Below are 21,131 nucleotides of genomic sequence, written 5' to 3' on the forward strand. Positions count from 1 at the left end.
ACACACACACACACACACACACACACACACAAGGGAATACTACTCAGCCGTAAAGAAGAATAAAATTATGGAATCTGCTGGTAAATGGATGGAGTTGGAGAATATCATGCTAAGTGAAATAAGCCAATTCCAAAAAAACAAAGGCTGAATGTTTTCTCTGATAAGTGAATGATGGGGAGTAAGAGAAGAATGGGGGAACTTTGGATTGTGTAGAGGCAAATGGGGAGGAAGCGGGTAGAGGAAGGAAAGATAGTGGACTGAGACAGACATTATTACCCTATGTACACATATGATTACATGAATGGTGTGAATCTACATTGTGTACAACCATAGAAATGAAGAGTTGTATCCCATTTGTGTACAATGAATCAAAATGCAGTCTGTTAAAATAAAAATCTTTAAAAATCATTAACTACTGGCATGGATCGCCACTTGGATGCTGTAGACAATCAGAAAGGATGCTGGCCTCCAAACGCTGATTTAGTCCAACCAGGGCGTAACAGCCCAGGTGTACTCAATCACATGTACAGTAAAATGGTACCTCACAGTTTCCATTGACAAATTCTCCTGGGAGCATGTCTTTCCTCAGTTCTGACAGCACAACTGTTCAACTCTTCTGAATCTTTCAGGTACAGGTGCCTTGACTATTTAGTAAGAGGATTTTACAAATGCCAGTTTTTAGAAAATTATGGAATGATTATGCTTGTTACTTCTACCCCACCCCATTATTGTTTTCCCTTCTTTGACGTTTTTTAAAAAAATTGCCAGAAAATTGAAATTTGGCATAAACACACAAAGAAATAATAAACCAACCCCACAAACAAGAGCAAAACAAACAAAAATCCAGAAATGCTCATGACAGTAAATGCCACCCATTCACATGAGTGGTGTTTGCCTTTCCTGGTGAGCAGAAGGCCCTGGCTGAGCCCAGCTGGGTCCCCACTGCGGATTCACTTGGAAAATGAGACCTCCATTCATGTTACCTCTCTCTTCTGGTATAGTAAGTCAGGAAGTGATACTCTGACTAAAAATGAAGACAAGATTGGATTTCAAGGATATTTGTATAACTCTAATTTATGAAACACTTTCTACAATGAATTCTAAGTTTTTCCATAATTATGGGAGAGGATTTTTTTAAACCCAGCTAACAGACTCAATAGGTATAAAACTCACTGTTGGGCATTATAAAGATGTTTATGAATATGATAGTCTAAAGTTAATGGCACTTTTTTTCATGAAGATTTTTAGATGTCTTATTAGTCAGCAAAACAAATTAGCCTAGGTGGTACATATTTTATTAGCTTCTAAGTGTTTTAGTAACCTTTGAATGGGTGTATGATGGATCTCCTTAGGCATAATTTACAATTAACAAGTGATATTTTCTTATTATGAAAATACCAGTCTTTCCTATGTGGTTTACTAGATAATTCTCAGTTTCTTTCCTTTCTGCCTAATTTTCTAAGAAGTGCTTGTATGGACCTCTGACTTCTTGCCACTTGAACTCCCTCTCTGTCCACTCTCAAGTGAACATGAGCAGAATAGGGTCACAGAGACTGTGCAGATATTCTGGCAGTAAAAGTAAGGGTAGGTGGACGATGGAACAGGAGAGATGTCTAGTACAGAAATTTTCAACCTTCAAAGAACGATTCTAGATTTTTTTAAGACAAATTTTGTAACATCCCAATGTCATACAAAATGAAATCATAGATAATCCACACACAATTCCTAAAAGATCAATACAATACCCCATGATATAGAGAAAAAATAGAGACATAAAAGTGTATGTGCAGTCAAGTGCCAAATATTGCTGTTCTGGTCAATGATGGACTTTATGTGTGGTGGTGATGATGTAAGATTAGAATGGGACAGAAAAATTCCTATCACTTAGTGATGGTGAAGCGATCATAGTGCCATAGGATGATGTGTTTCTCCTGTGTTTGTGTAATGATGGCACAAACCAACCTGTGGTGCTGCCAGTCTTATAAAAGCATAGCAGGTATAATTATGTACAATACATAATACTTGATAATAAACAACAATGTTGCTGATTCATGTATTTACTATACAAGATAAACTTTTTGTCATTATTTTAGACCATACTCCTACTTATAAACAATAGGTCAAACTTAGAAAAGATAGGGAGCAAGATGTTCAAGGGGGACCCTGAGGATTCCGGCACATTCCTGAGAATCTAGATGGCCACCTACGTGTGCAGGGGTACAATCATGCTCGAGAAAACCTGAGGAGGTCCTCATCTTATATCTCTTGTTGACCTGAGGCTCAGTTCAAGCAGGAAGTGAAGGGTCCTGAAGAAGCACAAGCTGCCCGTGGGCACCGCGTTTCCTACCACACACACAGGAGCGCCACGGCGAAGATCGGGGCTGAAGTTACCTCAGAAAATCTCTGCGCAATTGTTAGCTGACCAATAGGTTACTCAGCATAGACTTTTCACCATAAGTGACAAAAAATATAGACTTTACAGAATTAGTCCAGGAAGGTCATGAAGTAAACCAATAGTAGCAGCACCCAGAACGATAAATATCAGTAACAAGCCAGGAGCAGGAAATCTGATTTTAAGAATTGCCACATTGTATTATCTAAAATGTTCAGTTTTCAACAAAAATTACCAGACACACACACACACACACACACACACACACACACACGATGGGAAAGTTTATCCCATAAACAGAAAAGAAAAAGCAATCAAGATACATAGTGGCTAAGGAAGCCAAAATATTGGATTTTCTAGCAAAGATTTTAAATCATCTATTATATACATGTTCAAAGAACTAAGGGAAATCATCAGGATGATGCCGCACCAAATACAGAATATTGATGAAAAAAATAGAAATATCTTTTTTTTTTTAATCTTCTGATAACTCTTCATTTGCAAATAAAAACCGGACTTGGCCTATGGGCTGTGGTTGGTTGACCCTTGATCTGGATGCTTCACTTTTCCTCATGGTGTCTAATTTGAAGTTCTGAGCACCTTTCTTTTGAAGTAAACTTTGTAATGAGCTATAATACACATACAGGAGAAGTTCAAACCTGAGTGTACTTTGTAGCCACCTACACAATCAAAACCCAGAACCAGCAACTCAGAAGTCCACTCCTATCTCTTGCCAGTCACTACCAGAAACAATTATCCATAAATTGTGTTATGTTCACACAATGGATCAGCAATGAAAATGAATGATTACTATACAACACAGCATGGATGGATGAATCTTACAAGCATAATGTTCAGTAAAAGAAATTCTTTTTGAGCCAATCCCCAGAGACACATGAGCTATAGTGAGGGTACCAATATACTCAAAATGAGAGTCCCAGAAAGAGAACATATCAAGTAGCAGAAAGAATATTTAAAAAATAATGGCTAGAAACTTTCTAAGTTCAATGTAAGACATTATTATATACATTAAAGAAGTTCAGAAACTCTAAGTAGGATAAACTCAAACAGATCTTCACCTAGATACAGCATAGCCAAAATGTTGAAAGTCGAAAATGACATGAGAAAGGTATTTCACTCCATGCTGGATCATCAATAAGATGATTTTAGTCTCTCTTATTCTCTTCTTTCTTTACTTCTATTTTTACTTTGCACTATATATGAAAGTTAACTCAGAACTGATCCAAGGCCAAGATATAAGATCTAAAACTGGAAAACTTTTAGAAGAAAACAGAGGAGCAAATCTTTGTGACCTTGGAGTAGGTAATAGTTTCTTATCTATAACACCCAAAATAAAAGCAACCAAAGAAAAAAATAGAAAAATTGGATTTGACAAAAATTAAAATCTTCAATGCTTTAAAGGGCACCAAAAGAAAGTGGAAAGACAATCCAAAGATAGGAGAAAACATTAATACATCACATCATTAATACATCTGGATACGGACTTGTATCCAGAATATGTAAAGAATAGCTACAAAGCAACAAGACACATAAATAGTTTATAATGGGTCATGGATTTGAATATCCATTTTGCCAAAGAGGATATTTAAATGGCCAACAAAAACACAAGAAAACATCCCATATCTTCAGTCATTTGGTAAATGCAAATAAACCCACGATGAAAGATCATCTCATCTCCATTAGGATGGCTAAAATAAAGAAGAAAAAAAGGAAATAAAAGTATTGTCAAGAAGGTGAAGTTGGAACTACCATGTACTTTTTGCGAATGTGAGAGAGTGTAGCTGTTTCAGAAACCAAATTCTCAATTCTTCAAAAACTTAAGCAAAGAGTTTCCATATGACCAAGAAGTTCTACCTCTATGTGTATCCCAGAGAATGAAAAACATATGTTCACATAAAAACTTTTACATGACTGTTCCTAGCAGCCTTATTCACAATAGGCAAAAGGCGGAAACCATCCAAAGTACAACAGATAAAGCCATAAATAGAAGGTGGTTTATCCCTACACTGAAATATTATTCATCAATAAAAAGGAGTGAAGTACTCACATGCTAGAGCATGAATGAGCATGTAATCATGCTAAGTGAAAGAAGCTGGACACGCAGGTCACAGGCTGTACAAGTCCATCCACATGGGATGCTCATGACAGGCAAATCCGTGGACAGCAGAAGTAGGCCAGCGGTTGTCCTGGGTTTCGAGAAGGGGACTACTGCTAATGGGTATGGAGTTACTTTTTTGGGTGATTAAATATTTTGGAATTAGATAATGAGGGCTGCACAACACTGTGAAGATATTAAAAACTTCTGAATTTGGTTATTTAAAAGAGTGAATTTTGCAGTATACGAGTTGCTTGTCAATAAGGATACTGTCTAAAATATTACTTTCCCTTTTCCTTTTATTTTTTCTTATTTGAGTTTCCTAGAGATTGAGAAATATGTGATGTAAGAGCAGGCTAAAATGCAAAAGCAGATAAGAGAATCTAGCTCTGCTCTCTTGCCAGGCATTAACATAAAACAGTGCCACTCTTCTTACTTACTATTATTTCTGTCTTTGAATATTATTTTATTCATGATAACATGATAGGTTTATTTTTTAAATAAATTAATAAACGTTCTCAAAAAAAAAAAAAAAAAAAAAAAAAAAAACAAAGAATGGGCTCAGCATCAGCGCTTTGGGTTTGTAACACAGCTTCTGTGCCTTCCTGACTGGGGCCTTGGTTAATTTCTGTGTCTCAGTTGCCTCTTGTACAAATGAGGACAACAAATAGTAATTACCAGGAAAGGCTGTTAAAAAGAATAAATGAATTGAACATGTCACCACTGAGATCAGGGCCTGATGCAAAGAAATTCACGTATGTGAGCTACTTTTTACTCTTTGAAGATGGCAAATAACTTTTTAAATTCTCTTTTAACATACTGGTATGTGTTCAGGGTACATTCCTAGTTTTCAAAAGACAGATCTCATGGCCTAGCTCCCAGATGATTTTCATAAAAAATGAGTTGGTCAAAAACGCGGTTAGCAAGATAATGATGGGAAACAAACATCACTGGTAGCAATTCAGAGTTAGTAGCTTGGCTGGGTTGTTGGATGATTTTACAAATCCTCAAGCATCTTTGAGCAGTTTGGGCTATACTTAGCATTTTTGTTCTATACTATTTTATTTGGAATTCATTTTCAGATGATTCTACTTTTCACAGGTAGTGATTAACATAAGATAATTTAACAATATTAAAAGTCCAACTAGTTGGACTATACAGAGCATCTCAATTGATGTCAAGATGGAATGATCTTAATTTTAAAAATGTACCTACACTGTGTAAACCATGGTTGGGGTGCATGGCAGACGCACAGGCAGGCTAGCTCCCAGGTGTGAATGCTGGTTAATTTCTTCCCTGCAATTTGCCTTGAAAGAGCTTTGTTTAAAATTAATACTAACCATTGCAGTCCAGGTTTTCACATTTGAATTAAAAACAAAACAAACATAGCTGTACACTTTCCAAAAATTATTGAAGGATGTTTTGATTCCTTATTTTAGAACCAGATGCACTGGGGTTAGTCAACAAATTATAGAAATCTATTGTGTGGCCTTTAATTCTTGTTTCTTTTCTTCCAGGAGAGCTGATGTGAAGTCAACCTACAAAGCAGCACCTATAGGTAAGTGAGCAGATCACAGGCTGGTTACCTGCAGATGAGCATGCTGGTCCTCATTCAAAGCAAGTGGCAGAAACTGGAAGAAAGGTCTGGCTGGAAGGACAGTGCAATTTATTTAAAAAAAAAGTCTTGGGGGGAGCTGAGAAGGACCCTATAGCTTATTAAGACCAAACTCTGAAATTCGTATATGAGAAAATTAAGGCTCAGAGAAGTTGAGCAACTAGCCCCAGGGCACCAAGCTAATTAGGTGCTGCCTTATAAAATGGAGAGAGAGAGAAGAAAAACAAAATAAAACTTTTGATTCATTTCTACTTGGAACACTTGACTAATTCTTAGATTGTTGCCATTTTGAGCTGAAAGTGATAAATACAAATTAGCTATTTTATGATTATTTAAAAAATTAAATCAAAAGGACACTTTAACCAGACCTACAATGCAGGAAATAAAGAATTCTTTAAACACTCGCAGATTTTGCAATTTTTTTTGGGGGGTGGGAGGTTACTAGGATTGAACCCAGTGGTGCTTAACCACTGAGCCACATGCCCAGCCCTTTGTGTTTTTTATTTTGAGACAGTGTCTCACCAAGTTGCTTTAGGGCCTTGCTGAGTTGCTGAGGCTGGCTTCAAACTTGCAATCCTCCTGCCTCAGCCTCCCGAGCCACTGGGGTTATGGGTGTGCTCCACCACAGCCTGCTGTTTGCAATGATTTTTAATACAACATAAGATGTGTAACCCCTCCAAACTGGACTATTCTTGCCATCTGCCAATTGTTTAGCTTGACTTTATGAAGCAGACGGGTCAGCTGTGGGCCTTGGGTTCACCTGTGTGCTCAGCTTCTGTTCTCTACGTCCCTCTGCATGGACAGAGCTGCTTCCACCCACCTCATGTGGAATTCTATTTTCCTGGGAGGACCACTCACTGCATGCTCCTGAACTTACAATGTGTTAGGTCTGGATAAGCCCATTGAGAGCTGAAAATATTCCAAGTGGAAAATCCGTTGCCTCCACCTAACCTACTGAGCTTACTGACCTAGTTACATGGCACACTATAGAATGTTGGTGTTCCTCTGTGCCCCAGGGCTGACGGGGAGCTGTGACTCGCTGCTATTGGCCAGCATCACTAGTGAGGATCAGACCATGTGTCGCTAGCCCTGGAAAAGATCTGAATTCAAAATTTGAAGGGTGGGTTCTAATGAACGCATAGGACTTTCACACATCGTAAGGTTGAAATCCACAAGTGGACTGTTCCAAACTGGAGCCCCACTGTCCTCTGCTGATGTGAGCGGGATGAAAGGGACGTGTGAAGGAGGGCTTCCAATCTGGACAGGTGGGAGTCACAGGGTCAGAGGGAAGGGAAGTTGTTGGTCCAAGAGGGACTCTGGAAGTCTGCCAATTGTTGGACCCTCTAAAACTAAGAGAGTGAGGGCTGGGTTTGCCTTAAGGAGGCAAGAACCTGGGTTGGGACAGTGCCCAGAGGGTGGAAAGAGGGGAGCTGGTGCTGTCTGGAGAGCAGCCACCCCTCCCCAGCCCCCGACAGTTATAACTCCATCTGCTCCTCCTGGGAGTGCAGCCTGGGCATTTGCCTCTCCAGGTGAAGTAAAGAGCAGCGGCTTCTTGCTGTGATTCGAGAAGAAGCTGCAAAGGCTGGATCATGGAGGGAGATGAGTTTAGCACTCACCAACCACGGCCGACTCTGGATGAAATCTGGTTCCTGCCTGCCGGGTCCTTGAGCAGATTAATGTTTGGCTGTTTCGTTTTACCCTTGAACTTTTACTGATACACCCTGGGTTTCATCTGTGGGCCAAGGGCACTTGCTTTCTGTCTTTGAAAAGCACAGCCAGAAGACAGCAGAGGGGAAATGGCTTTGACGCCATGTCCTTTTCCCATGAGGCAGCCTCGTTTCCCCAGGCCTAGGGTAGAAATCCTTTCCTGGGTCTCCGTGATTTACAGTTCACACAATAACCCTACTTATGTATATATTTTCTTGTGGTGCTGGGGATCGAACCCAAGGCCTTGTGCATGTGAGGCAAGCACCCTACCAACTGAGCTATATCCCCAGCCCCCTCCTTCTATTTTTAATAGAATGTTCTATATGTGATTGTCTCCCCACAAACCCTGGATGGAGCTTCTTCAGGGCAATGACCCTGATTAATTTCTCTCTGAATTCTTTGCATCTGGTACTTGGATGAGTAATGCCCAATCAGGGTTTGTTGGATGATGAAATGATATTTATTCAGTTTAGCGGGCATTACGGAAATTCCCCACCAATACCATGTATTCAGGACGTGCTCTATGCCCTGTGCACTCTTACATGCTGGCAAAACAAACCAACCTGAGATAGCTCAGATACTGCTTCCCCGATGACGGCTGCATTCTGGTGGGGAGAAGCCAAGAGGAGGGCACAATTTTCCATCCCGAATCGTCAAATCGGGCTACACCCACCTCAGCCAAAGGCCACAGGGCAATGCTCTTGCTGAGAAGGAACACAACCTTACACTGAAACACCTTTCATGACCCTAATAAATGCCACCATCTCTGCCTTTAAAACTCTTTCCGTTCCCACTGTGACCTTCATAGGATGAGCTGACTTTCCAAGGTGAGGTGACATTGTCACTGTCCCCCTGCCCATCTGCATGAGCCCTGACTCCCCTCAGTGAGCCCTTATTCCCGTTCACTGTTTGGACTTCAGCAAAGCATTAGGCAAGCGTCTTCATTAGACTGTCCACAGTGATTCACAGATGCCTCCCCCAGGGGTTACACAGGATTCAGAACTCATCAGCGTGCTGGGGACAGGCAGCTTAAATGGCTTCTTCTGGGATATGTTACCTTGTGTTCACCCACTTGAAAATTCATTGACCACCTTGGGGTCCAATTACGCTGCCCAGTTGTGCCCTTCCAAGGTTCTTCAGCTGCCAGCCTGTCCTGGACTGCTCAGAAGCCCCCAGGAGGGTCCCTCTATTGGCACTGACAGAATCTCCACCCTGCACAATTGTAGCCCCTGTGGGATGAGGGTGTACCCACCATGTAGGGACCTGAGGTGAAAAACCAGGAAGTAGGACAATAAACTGTCTGTCCTCTACGGTCTGAGATCACAAGACAAGAGTTCCAACAAGGGATGGAGTCCAAACTTGGTCACTTGACTTTGGAGTGTAGTGAGATAACACACCCTCTCCATTCCTGCATTCCTGAGCTTGCTCCCTCTCTTCTCTCTCTCTGAACGTCCCTGCTGGCTTATTTCTGTTTTTGGCACGCTGACTTGGCTGAGTTCTGGGAAGAGGATGACCTGGGTCTCTGAGGCCTAACTGGACAAATTAACTCATCACAACTGCGGGCTACAGTGGGGCCCAACTGTTGAAGAGCTCGTGGAGTGGGGTGGGGGGCAGAGGGAGAGGGACAGAGCGATCATTCCCATGGTTTCCTCTACGCAGAGAGGAGAGGGGTAGCCACCGAGAGCAGGCGCCATGCACAACTAAGGGTGGGGAGAAGAGAGGCTGGGGGGTTGTCTGATTGGAGTCTGTTGAGGGAGGTTAGTCCAGGAACCTTGAGTGAGGCCAATAGCTCCTTGACCCTTGCTGGGAAATTCACTGGGCTGCATGTCGCCAGCCTACAGGACGCTGATCTCCAGGTGGTCAGCTGATGCCCAGCAAATCACCTCCGCCCAGACGCTGGCCCCAAAGCTGTGCCTCCTCTCTTGCTTGCCAGCCCTGTTGCTCCGGAAGCCCCTGCTTCTCTATGGCAGCTGACACTCATCGACCACTATGACCAGCAGGAGTGGAGTATACTGTCTCGGAAACGCTGGGACCAGAAGTGCTTCAGGATCTTAGCAGCTTTGGAATGTTTGCATACACACAATGAGATATCTTGGGGCCTGGGGCCTGTGTCTACACACAGAATTGATTTACATTTCATGTGCCTCTTGGATACATGATGTGAAGGTAATTTTATGCCACATTTTCATTGCACCTGTCCTTTGAACTGCGACCCCTTTGTAAAGTCAATGTGAAATTTTCCACTCATGGTAATCAAAAAGTTTTGGATTTTGGAACATTTCACATATTTCATCTGGATAAGCTCAAATAATTGTTATAGCCACCCCAGTAGGAATCAGTAACTGCAAATATTACCCTCATTCTATTGACAAGGAAATTGAAGGTCAGAGAGGTGAAATCATTTTCTCCAAGCCACACAGCAGGTAATGGTTGAACCCAGAGCTTGACCTGGGGGTGTGACTGTGATGACCATGAACTGATCAATGTGTCCAGGGAGAGCCTCTACCAGCCTCCTTGATCAAGGGGAGCCCTTGCCCTACTCTTGGCTTCCTGGAATGCTTATAGTTTCAAACATGCACCAGTGTTTGCAATGGGAAGTTATGCATTTCTGGGTTTTGTTGTTTCTGGTACCAGGGTTTGAACTCAGGGGAGCTTAACCACTGAGCAACATTCCCAGCCCCTTTTTATATTTTATTTAGAGACAGGGTCTTGCTAAGTTGCTTAGGGCCTCACTAAATTACTGAGGCTGACTTGGAACTCATGATCCTCCTGCCTCAGCCTCCCAAACTGCTGGGATTACAGGCATGCACTACCAGTGCCTGGCTCTGCTCCTTTGTAAAAACTACCCCAAAGTGACAGAAATAGCAGCATTTCAGGACATTGGGCCACCCCTCTTTTTTTTTTTTTTTTGACTACAAGGTACTTGGGTGATGGCAGCATATTGCCTTCCAGCTGTGCCACTAATAATGAAGGCAGTCATTATAGCTAACATTCATTAGGCACCTGTTATACTCGTTCTGTGCTGCGTGACGTAGGGAATTTTCTCATCTCCACTTTAGAGGAGGAAAGGGACAGAGAGGTTGTTCTTTTCTCAAGGTCACACAGCTGGTCAGTGGCAGAGCCAGGCTGTTGACTGAGCCCTCGAATCCCTGTGCGTGGTGTCTGGGTGTGTCCTGGGCTGGCTTAGCATAAACCATTGCCAGTGTGACTCTCTGTCACCGTTGGGCAAAACCCCACTATGAGCCAATGATCGGGGTGGGGAAGAGGAACCCAGTGTTGGCAGCAGAGGATGAACCAGGGTCTCAGGCCAGGAAGCAGACCCAAGGGACTGGGATATTTGAGGATGGCACTGGAGGATCAAGGGAAGGATGCTGGGGACAGGAAAAGAATTTGGAGCAGGGAGTTGAAAGCATAAGAGGGTTACTAAGAACAAGATCTCTCTGCTTTTCAATTTGGTTTCTGTTCTGTTCAGGGGCGAGCTGGATTATTTGGTGGGGGACCCCCTGGAGACTTATAATGGAGGTGTTTGGATCAAGGAGCAGAGAGAAATAGCTTGGAAGTGCAGTTGCTACAAAGGCAGTGTGTGTGTGTGTGTGTGTGTGTGTGTGTGTGTGTGTAAGGCAGAGACACAGAACAGAGAATGCCCAATAATTCTCATTTGGCCATTTCCAACGGTCACAGTGGGCTTTGGGAGCAGCTATTTTGGTCCGTTTTTGTCGCTCCGTATACACACAGGGCTGCTGTACCGTAATTCCAGGGGCTTCAGTGGTTCTTTAAATTGTTTTTCCATTTACAGAGGTGGGCCTTTGTCTCGCCTGGGCTCTCCGGCTTACCATGGCTCAGCTCATTCCCTTCAAATGAACTGTGCTATTTTTTTATTCCTAGCAGCGCCTTTGCTCCTCGTTCAGCGATTTCCTTCTTTCAACATTCTCAAATGAGCATTTACGGGTTCTGGCGAGTTAATACAGCTCCTGAAACTGCGATCCATTCCTGCAACACGGGGGAGCGCAGCCGCTTCTAACTTTTAATTTCTCTTAAAATGAGCTTATAACTTCCTGCCGTCCCCATTTGGATACTTTTTACAACTGACAGTGTTTTAACTTTATTACTTATAAAGAACAACTGCAAGAGACACATTTTTGGCTTGGAAATTCCACCTAGCTCAATGCCTGGCAACCGCTGAAGTTACATCTCAATTTCCTGCCAGAGACGGTCCTAAATATCCTGGTAATTTGGACTCCTAGGATTTACCTCGTCCTTCAAGTGTGCTGAAGGGGGTCGCAAGGAAAAATGAAATTTCTTTGGGATTTTGCATTTCTGATGGGAGAACCAGCTGGTGAGGCAACCGTTCAGGGCAGTGGAGGGACCATGGGGTTGGTATTTGGAAGCAATTTTAGCTTTGCCCCCATTTCTGTCTCTTGGTGAAAAGTGAGAATACAGTCAAGGTGAATCCCATCTTTATATTCAAAGAAGGACTCTACTTGCAGAGGTAAAAAATAGGTTGTGGCTAAAGGTCAGAGGCACTTGGACTTTATTCCTGGTTTTCCTGATGTGTGACCTTGAGCAACCTCTCTGGGCCTCAGTTTCCTCATTTATAAATAAGGATATTAACAACACCCACCTACAACCACAAGAATGGAATCCTAATTAGAATAAGTTATACTCCACATATGTACAATATGTCAAAATACACTCTTGTCACATTCATCTAAATAACAACTACAACAATGTCATGCATACACAGACACTGGTATACAGTAAGAGCTTAGTAAATGTTTGCCATATTACTCATAGGGCACTACAGAAGAGAATGTTCTGCTCCAAACCCCCACCATCATCCACCGTATTCATGATCTAAGGTGGAGAGGAATCAGCTCGGGCTCACTTAGCAGCTAAAGCTGTGGCCTTTTAGGTGGGTGCTGTCCATAAGGCATGATTCATTTTTATTGCAAGGAACCCAAACTGCTTGTTTGGTAACTTTTCTAATTTATTAGCTAAAAAAATATTTGACAATCAGACATTTCTGCCTAGGGTATTGAATGATTCTTAAAATAGAAGAGAAAGAAACATTAGACAGAGTCTGTCTTGTGGTAAGTATGTAATGTTACTCTAATTTGATATTGGCCAGGGTCCTTGTAAATCAAACTCACCACACAGAATCCTTGGTGAGTTTGGAACTCACACTCCCATCTTCTTCCAGGAAGATGTCCATTTGCAAATTGGCATCATTATCATGGGCTGAGAAATAGTTGGTAATGACTCTTGCTGGAATTCCAAGGCACCGCAAAACTACAAGACAAGAAGACACATCGCCAACACTTAAAGAATGCGTAGTAGAGTGAATCAGACATCAGTATCTCATGTACAAGATGACTGCATGACTGATGTGGTCCTGCAATATGTACAATCAGAAAAATGAGAAATTTTACTTCATTCATGTATGATTTATCAGAAAGCATAAATGCATTCTACTGTCATGTATAACTAATTAGAACAAATAAAAAATTTTAAAGAAAGAATGCATAATTAAAAAATCTCTCTTCATGGGAGACTTTTTGCTTTATCAACATAAAAAAAAATCTTTGGACATGTTCCCAAATGTTTCATACTGAAGAAAGGTGATGTGTCCAACCCCCTGAGGGTCAGAGAGAGACATGTGATCCTTTAGAATTTCAGCTGGTTTTAAATGAAGTCTATCAGAATACAGTCCCAATAACAGGATTCTAATAGTTTAGTTTCTAATCATAGGGTCATCAAATATTAGTTTACTTTAGTTAATGGGACCATGTTTCTGGAAATAAAACAATAATGAAAAAAAAAAAAAAAAAACAACAACAACAAGCAATAGGAAGTTGGGAATTTACAGAGCAGGTCCTCAGTGGGGTTTGCTCTTTCTGGCTGGAGTTTGTACCAGTGACACTCATTGGAGAGTGACACTACAGATTCATTTTAATTGTTAGATAATAAATTGCCTGGATGCATCTCTTGCCATATGTACCTATCGATTAAACTTAATCCAAATGCCCTCCCTGGCTCCTAGGACGCCAGACATCAGGACTCATTGAAAATAATTCAGCTGACAATTTTAAGATTAATGACTTGGCTTGTCTTTTTTTTTTTTTTTTTTTTTTTTCTCCTTCAGAATAGTTTAGAATTTTTACACAAAGGCTCTGCACCTCCTTCAATAGAACAACCTTGGGAATCCAAACCAGAGTCTGGTGGAGATGCAAGTGTCCCCTTCCTTGAAAGCCTAAATCTTAACATGCCAAATAACATCAACGGCAGTCATCCCTGGCTTCTGACTGCCATCTTCCTCTGTTGATTGGCAGCCCTATGTACCCAAGTTCTCATCAATGAAATGATGGGTCCTCTCATTCTATTTCTGGTGGATTCTAATGTGAGTTGCTGATCACTAATTCATATTACCACAGGATGAGACTTGTTCTAGAAAGTCTGCTCCCCTTCCCTGCAATTTTCCTCTTTGGGTTCACTCTTACTATGGCTTCTATGCAGTGTGTTTCTGCATTTTGTTCAAATGTCCCTGAGGCCTGTATTCTGCACAGATGTGACAGTCCTTTTACACAGAAAGCATGAATGGGTGAGGAGATGCTCACTATTTTATCAGTTTCTAAGCCCCCCAAATTGAACTAGTACAGTAATAGTATGCCTGCATAGGGAGGACTTGGGTCCTTTTTATTTTCCAAGAATCATTTCACAGGAATGGCTGTGTTGGATAGCTTCTCATCGTCTTGGCCTACAAGTTTTAAGAGAGGGAGACCCCCTTCAACCTTTAGACCACCATGAAGTTCAAGTTTCTAATTAGAACTTGAAAGACCAGCACTTCTAAGAGACTGATACTTTTGGCTATTACTGCTCCCAAGAAATACATATTCCTTTAGCCCTTGGCTATCATCAAAAGGTTAAGAAAATATTTTTATTCAGTTGATGCCACAAGAGAACAAAACAAGCAAAACAAAACTTCCAGTTTCTTAGATCATTGACTAAGTACCAGACTGTCACAACTTGGAACCAAAAGAGGTTGATTTTCACAATCATTTTAAAAAATGACCTTGCTCCAGCCTCCAGCCTCTCTTTTATTTTATTTTTTTTTTAATTTAAAAAATGAAAACGAGGTAAAACATTCTTTATTAATGAGCAGGCAGGAAGGACATTCTGACTTGAGCATAATGTTTCTCCAAGGCTGTAGAAATGGCATGTGAATGAAAATCATTACCAGTGATGAAAACATACTGAAATTAATGTATTTTTTAAAATATTCACTGAATTAACTGTAACATTTTCTGGGCCAAGGGAGGCAAATGCCATATTGAAAAATGATGCACAAGGCTAAAGAGAATAATTCTGTTCCCATCTATTTTGCTCTATAGATTGGATGTTGGGTGGATTAAACACTGGAGAGGCAACCAGGGAGGTAAAGATTGTTCATTTACTTTCTGATATGTAATTCCTCAGGGGCATTGAGACTCTTGTGTAAAGATGGTGATGAGACCACCTGCCACAATCTTTGTCCTAACTGGGATTAAAATTAAGTGGATATACTTACAAAACTTCTCAATGATATACTAGCAAGCAAATAAACATATTTACACAACTTTTCAATAACAAATAAATAATATATGTGTATATATATATCATTATTATTTTAGTATTTAAAATTTTTTTAACCTTTTAAAGATATGGTTTCTGGGAAGAAAATGGTTCCTATTTTCCCCCACAGCCTTATTTGGCCCCTGTGACCCTTCATGGCTTTGGGTGTTGAATGATGGATTAGGCAGGATATAGTCCATCATTCTTTCCACAAAGATTCTGCAGTCAGAGAGCTATGAGCATATTTAGCCCAGTACAATTTAATTATGCATTGACTACATCCCAGAATACTCACCCATAAATTCTATAGAGCCAACAGCTCTATAGGGCTGCTAAGTCCCTTTGCCAGATTACAGATAAAATGTCTTCAAGTAAAATTTCCTTTACATGAAAAAAATTTACTCAGTTGGATACTTACACGTATTAAAAACACCAGCAAAAACCCAGCACTGGCCATACCGGACTGGATTCTTGGAACTCTTGTATTCCAACAGAATGTCCACACTTCCAGTCCAGGCTGATGGGGGCACGCCATAGGCATAGATATTGTCCCATGATCCAACAAGGACACCTTCATCATCTTTGGCATTAATCTAAATGAGGCCATGAGAGATTAAAAAAAAAAAAAAAAAAAAAAGGTCATTCCAATGAGTCCACTCTGCACTACGGCACTGGGCAATCTAAGGCTTCCAGTGCCTTCTTTATGTCCTGCATGATGGAAACAGTTCTGTTTAATTCACCATTATGTGGCCAGAGAAAATGGTGTAAAAACTAAATGTGCAAAAGGAGACCAAATAACCAAGACTCTCTCTTACACAGCACGTTATCATAGTAGAGTGGGGCTGAAGGACAGAGAGGAAGAGTTTCTTATCTATGATTAGGAGAAGTTATACACAAGGAACTTGGTCTGTGCTAGAATGGCACTGGAGGATGACCAGAGGAAGAAGAGCTGAAAAGAAAAATAGTCACGAGGATATTGTGTTGGTGGAAGAAGAACTCAGAACTGATGAATGGGCTTTGACGTTTGATGAGTGGCAGAGTAAAGAACTGAAAGTTACCAGATGTCATCACAAAAACCATGGTGGGTTAATAAGAAAATAGATTCCCATGGGGGACTTACAGAGATTTTTTTTTTTTTAATTAAAGAAACATTTTCCTTATGATTATTTAAAGTGATTTAAGTTTTATTGTTTTGTTAAAAGGAATTTCTAGGATGTTATGTTTTTGATATGGAGGAGACTGATGTGGGGAATAGCAAAGTTGAATATTGCAGAAAATGTTGTTACACGTTCAGACTATGATCATCTAGTAACAGCAGACCTCAAGTGCATGAGCAAAGACCTTTGGTGTTTAGACCATAAAACTAAAGAAAGCCCAGAAATAAGTCGTGAGGCAACCTGCCAGTATTTCTGTGCTCTGTGGAATCTACCTCTTTTGATGTGACTTTCGTCACATTTAATTATAGTAAGACGAATCTAGGTGGAGCAGTGGGAGTTTTTCTAAAAATGGGTGCCACTTCAACATTTTTTATAATTGACATGACAATGTTTAAAGCCTGGCTACTCAAAGTGTGGTCTGGGGACCAGCAGTTCTGACATTCCCTGGGAGCTCAGTAGAAATGTAGAATCTCCCTGAACAAACCTACCGAACAAGAATCTGCATTTGAACAGGATCCACTGGTGGTTTATATGCACATCAGTTTGAGAAGCATAGGTCTGGATTATGCTGAAAAGATTCCAGCAAACAATGTGAAATATGATTTGTATCTTATGCATTTGGGTTATGAAAATCATTTATGAGATATTGCAATATGGTGAGTTTTTATGTGTTTGCTGCCTCATCAACTAACAGTGCAGCCTTAGCACCTCCTCAGACCTCTCTCCTTGTCTTACTGCATCTAGTGGTAGAGGAGTCTGTCTTTCTCATTGGCTCCTGAGTTCATGGAGAACAGAGATACAATCTATGTCTTTCTGAATTCCAACAAGTATTAGCAAAGAGTCAGTGCTTCATAGTAGTTCAATAATCACTTATATATTCAACAAGCATATATGCATTGTACATTGAAAATAATAAGACCAGGTGCCTGGGGAGAGACGAACAAGCAATCAATCAAATGAAAGTAAAGATTACTGCTGGGTGCAGTGGCACATGCCTGTAATCCCAGTGGCTCGGGAGACTGACACATGAGGATTGCAAGTTCAAAAGCCATCCTCAGCAAATAAAGGTGCTGAGAAATTTGGTGAGACCCTGCCTGTAAATAAAATACAAAATAGGGCCGAGGATGTGACTCAGTGGTCAAGTGTCCCTGAGTTCAATCTCCAGTACCCGTCTCCTAAAAACTAAAGATTATTGGTATTTAGACAGAAAAAGCATACAGGTAGAGTAGAACCCAAAGAGGGAGTAATCAGTTGGTTTGGAGAGTGATGATGTTAGGGTTTAGTAGAGGAGATGATATATGAGCTGGTCAGAAAAGGCCATCCATACAGAGGACAGAGTTCAAATAATTCTTGGAGTTCTAAAACAATATGGCAGGTTGAGGGACCTCTGTATAGGTATCTTGTAAGTAAGTAACATCAGATGGAATAGAAAACACTAACAGAAAACACTTAAATGTGCAAGCATCTTCTACTGTGAAGGACACACCCTCCACTTAAATGTGAGGTTTAATCTATCACCAACTGACTTTTCCCAAGGAGGGTCCTTTTGCAGAGTGCTATCTAGAAAATTTCTATTCCATTTGATTTAAACATACTATTTTCTCCTCTGTTCAGACAGGTCAGGTGTCAGTTGGGTGAAGAAATGTTTTAGTAACTACTCAGTTAATGTATTCAACATGGAAAAAAATATTCTTTGGTGGTTTCTGAAAGACCTTGTTCAGCTAATTCTAAACTCATGCTTTTGATGTGAACTTTGACGTTAGCCTATAAATCCATGAAACGACTGAGGTTCAGTAGGGTTTCACTCCCCTTTCTATCTCTATTCATGATCAGTAATTCTTCTTGCAGATGAACCAATAGTGAAAAAAAAAAAAAAAAAAAAACTGTATATATTACAGTGAAGCCCAAGGTAGACTATGATGTGGTTTGGTCTTTGTAGGCAGGTAGAGTCAGCTTTGAGCTCACATTACCATCCTCTTACCACTGAGAAACAGAATAGGATCTATGAATCCCAGAGGTAAAAGTTCCTAAACTGTTATTCTGATGACTGATTTTCAAATAGATAGCCATAAATTATAAGAGCTATTTATAGAACAAGGCTGAACTCGATCAGCTAAGGGGAAGAGTAAGAAAAAATGATCTCCTCTCTATAGATATTTTAATTGTTAATGCTGAGTGCTTTCCCCTGTTGGTAGACAAATCACAACTTTCATTTATTAGCATTTGGCCAGATTAGCTACTGTTTTCTAATTAGGACATTGATTTCTAAGAAGCTTACATACTGAATGAGGTAAGTCTTTAGTGACAGATGAAAAGGGTTAAAGTAATCTCTCTCTCCCCAAACAGGATGTATGTGAGGGACACTTCCAGGGCATGCTGGTCCTTCAAGGATATGTCACAGTTGGCTATTATGACACTGTATTATCAACTCAGCCTTTGACCAGTGGCAGAATGAAATGGCTTGGTTTTGGGTCATCAATGGTCAAGCAGACCATGTGAGCCAAGGTCTGTTGGCAAGAAGCATTATTCAGTTTCATTAAGGTTGCACTACATTGCCCTCCCGTAATGCCTACAGAATTGGAAATTTGAAAAAATACCCCCCTACTACCACTGAATTACTACCAGCAACATCAGTGGCATAACAAGCATAATGCAATCAACTTCAAAACCTGGGGCCAAGAGAAAATAAGAATTTTGGAGTGAAGCAGACAGGCAGCAGCACTCAGACCCATCAATTCCTTACTGGTGAGTCAACAGAATCTTTTTAAAAATATTTTATTTATTTTGATGTGGTGCTGAGGATCAAACCCAGTGCCTCACACATGCTAGGCAAGTGCTCTTCCACTGAGCTACAGCTCCAGTCCAGTCAAGAGAATCTTGAGACTTAACATTTATCTTTCAAAATCTGGAAAGAAATAAGCTGAATTAAAAATGCAGATCCTTTTCTTATCCAATCAGAATAGTGGAAACGTTTGTTGAGAAACGGGAGGAAAAGGGTCCACACCTCAGAAGAGGTGGAAGTTCTGGGGTTACAATGGAGAAATGATAAGAAGCCAGGAGAACGCCCGTTGGGAATGGCTACGCCGCCTTTGAGGAGCGTAGGTTCTGCAGTGAGGTGTTTAACAGAATCTTGGAAGAAGGAGCAGAGCCCCAGAATTGTAAGGAAGATGGCCCTCCCCTCCATTAATCTCCTTTGTCTCTCCAGTCAATTGGTGGGTGCTAAAGAGTGGGGAGAACGTAGCACACTGGCCTGGAACTGCAGTGCAGAGGAGAGATCACACCACCTGAGGTTGAAAAGAGTCAAGATTTCATCTATCAGAGCAACTAGGACCCTGGAGAAGAGCTATGCCAACAAGAACATGAACCAAAGGAAAAGATACAGTAAGGAGGGAAGGAGAAAAGAGAGGAGAGACAGAGAGAATGAAAAAAAAAATACACAAAGGGAAAGAATTAAGAAACATAAAGAAGATGGGCGTGGTGTGGCACGTGCCTGTCATCCCATCATCCCAGACACTCCAGAGGCTGAGGCAGGAAGATCACAAGTTCAAGGCCAGCCTCATCAATTTAGCGAGGCCCTAAGCAACTTAGCAAGACCCTGTCTCAAAAAAAAAAAAAAAAAAAAAAAAAGAAAAGAAAGAAAGAAACACGAAACACGAGGAATTTTCTCACAATCTCTTAGGAGGTCACAGCCCTAAGGAAACAAATTGAGGGCCAAATCATATCATTTGATGGACAATAACAAGTCGTTAACTCTAAGAAACAGAAAACACACTGCTAAAAATAAAATGAATGACAGAGAAGACAAGTTTGAGATAATCAGAGAAAATTCTAATGAAAAAGATAAGCAGATGAAGTTATTTGGAGAGGAGCTAACAGTTATTAAAGACAAAGATGATGAGACATAAGGATTTGTGCTCTTAAAAAAGACAATTCAGCAAATGAAACAGAAGGTGCATCCATAATAGGAGAGCATTTTACTTAACTGAAATACATACACTGATGAGCAATATTGTGATCCATAGTAATTTTTGCTCACTGCCTAGAAATTCTAATCAATTTGAACTTTAGGACAAAAAAATAATTCAGTTATCTAGATAAAAGTGGAAATGAGCAACATGTGAGGGAATTAGCCTATGGGCAGATGACTCCGCAGTACCATCCAGTGATAAAATACTGCTAGTTAATACTTTCATCGTCCTAAGAGGAAGAACGGTTGACCCAAGAACACCTTGCACAGCTCTGATACTGTGCCTGGGTGAAGATGACCAGCACACATTCTCAAACACACAGGATCGTGGGGAAGATAAAGTACTTGAAATGCAACATTGAGACAATTAAGGATTGAATTAAACAAAGAGCCCAGGAATAGAGACACTGTGGCAGAAGACTTGAGGGTGAGAAAAATCCATGTAAGTTAAGCATCTTTGGCAATTATAGTTACAGAATGAATTCGAAATTCTGATAATGTAAAAACAATAATCACAAGAAAAATTAAACACAAGGGAGGAAAGAGGAGAAGAAGAATTAAAATGCTAA

At 40.7% G+C, this 21,131-nt stretch overlaps 1 protein-coding gene across 2 annotated transcripts in view; it reads right to left on the reverse strand.

Annotated features, from left to right (window-relative positions):
- Positions 1-21,131, reverse strand: part of F13A1 (coagulation factor XIII A chain) — a 167,871-nt gene that overhangs the window by 52,328 nt on the left and 94,412 nt on the right. For both annotated transcript variants that reach the window (XM_079147894.1, XM_079147895.1), the window contains exons 7-8: positions 15,857-16,031; positions 12,981-13,119 (exon numbers count right to left, since the gene is read on the reverse strand). In XM_079147894.1, the coding sequence (XP_079004020.1) occupies positions 12,981-13,119; positions 15,857-16,031 (314 nt within the window). The remainder of the gene's footprint in view (positions 1-12,980; positions 13,120-15,856; positions 16,032-21,131) is intronic.

The sequence above is a fragment of the Sciurus vulgaris genome (assembly GCF_902686455.1).
Source record: "Sciurus vulgaris genome assembly, chromosome: 7".
Classification (NCBI taxonomy): Eukaryota; Metazoa; Chordata; class Mammalia; order Rodentia; family Sciuridae; genus Sciurus; species Sciurus vulgaris.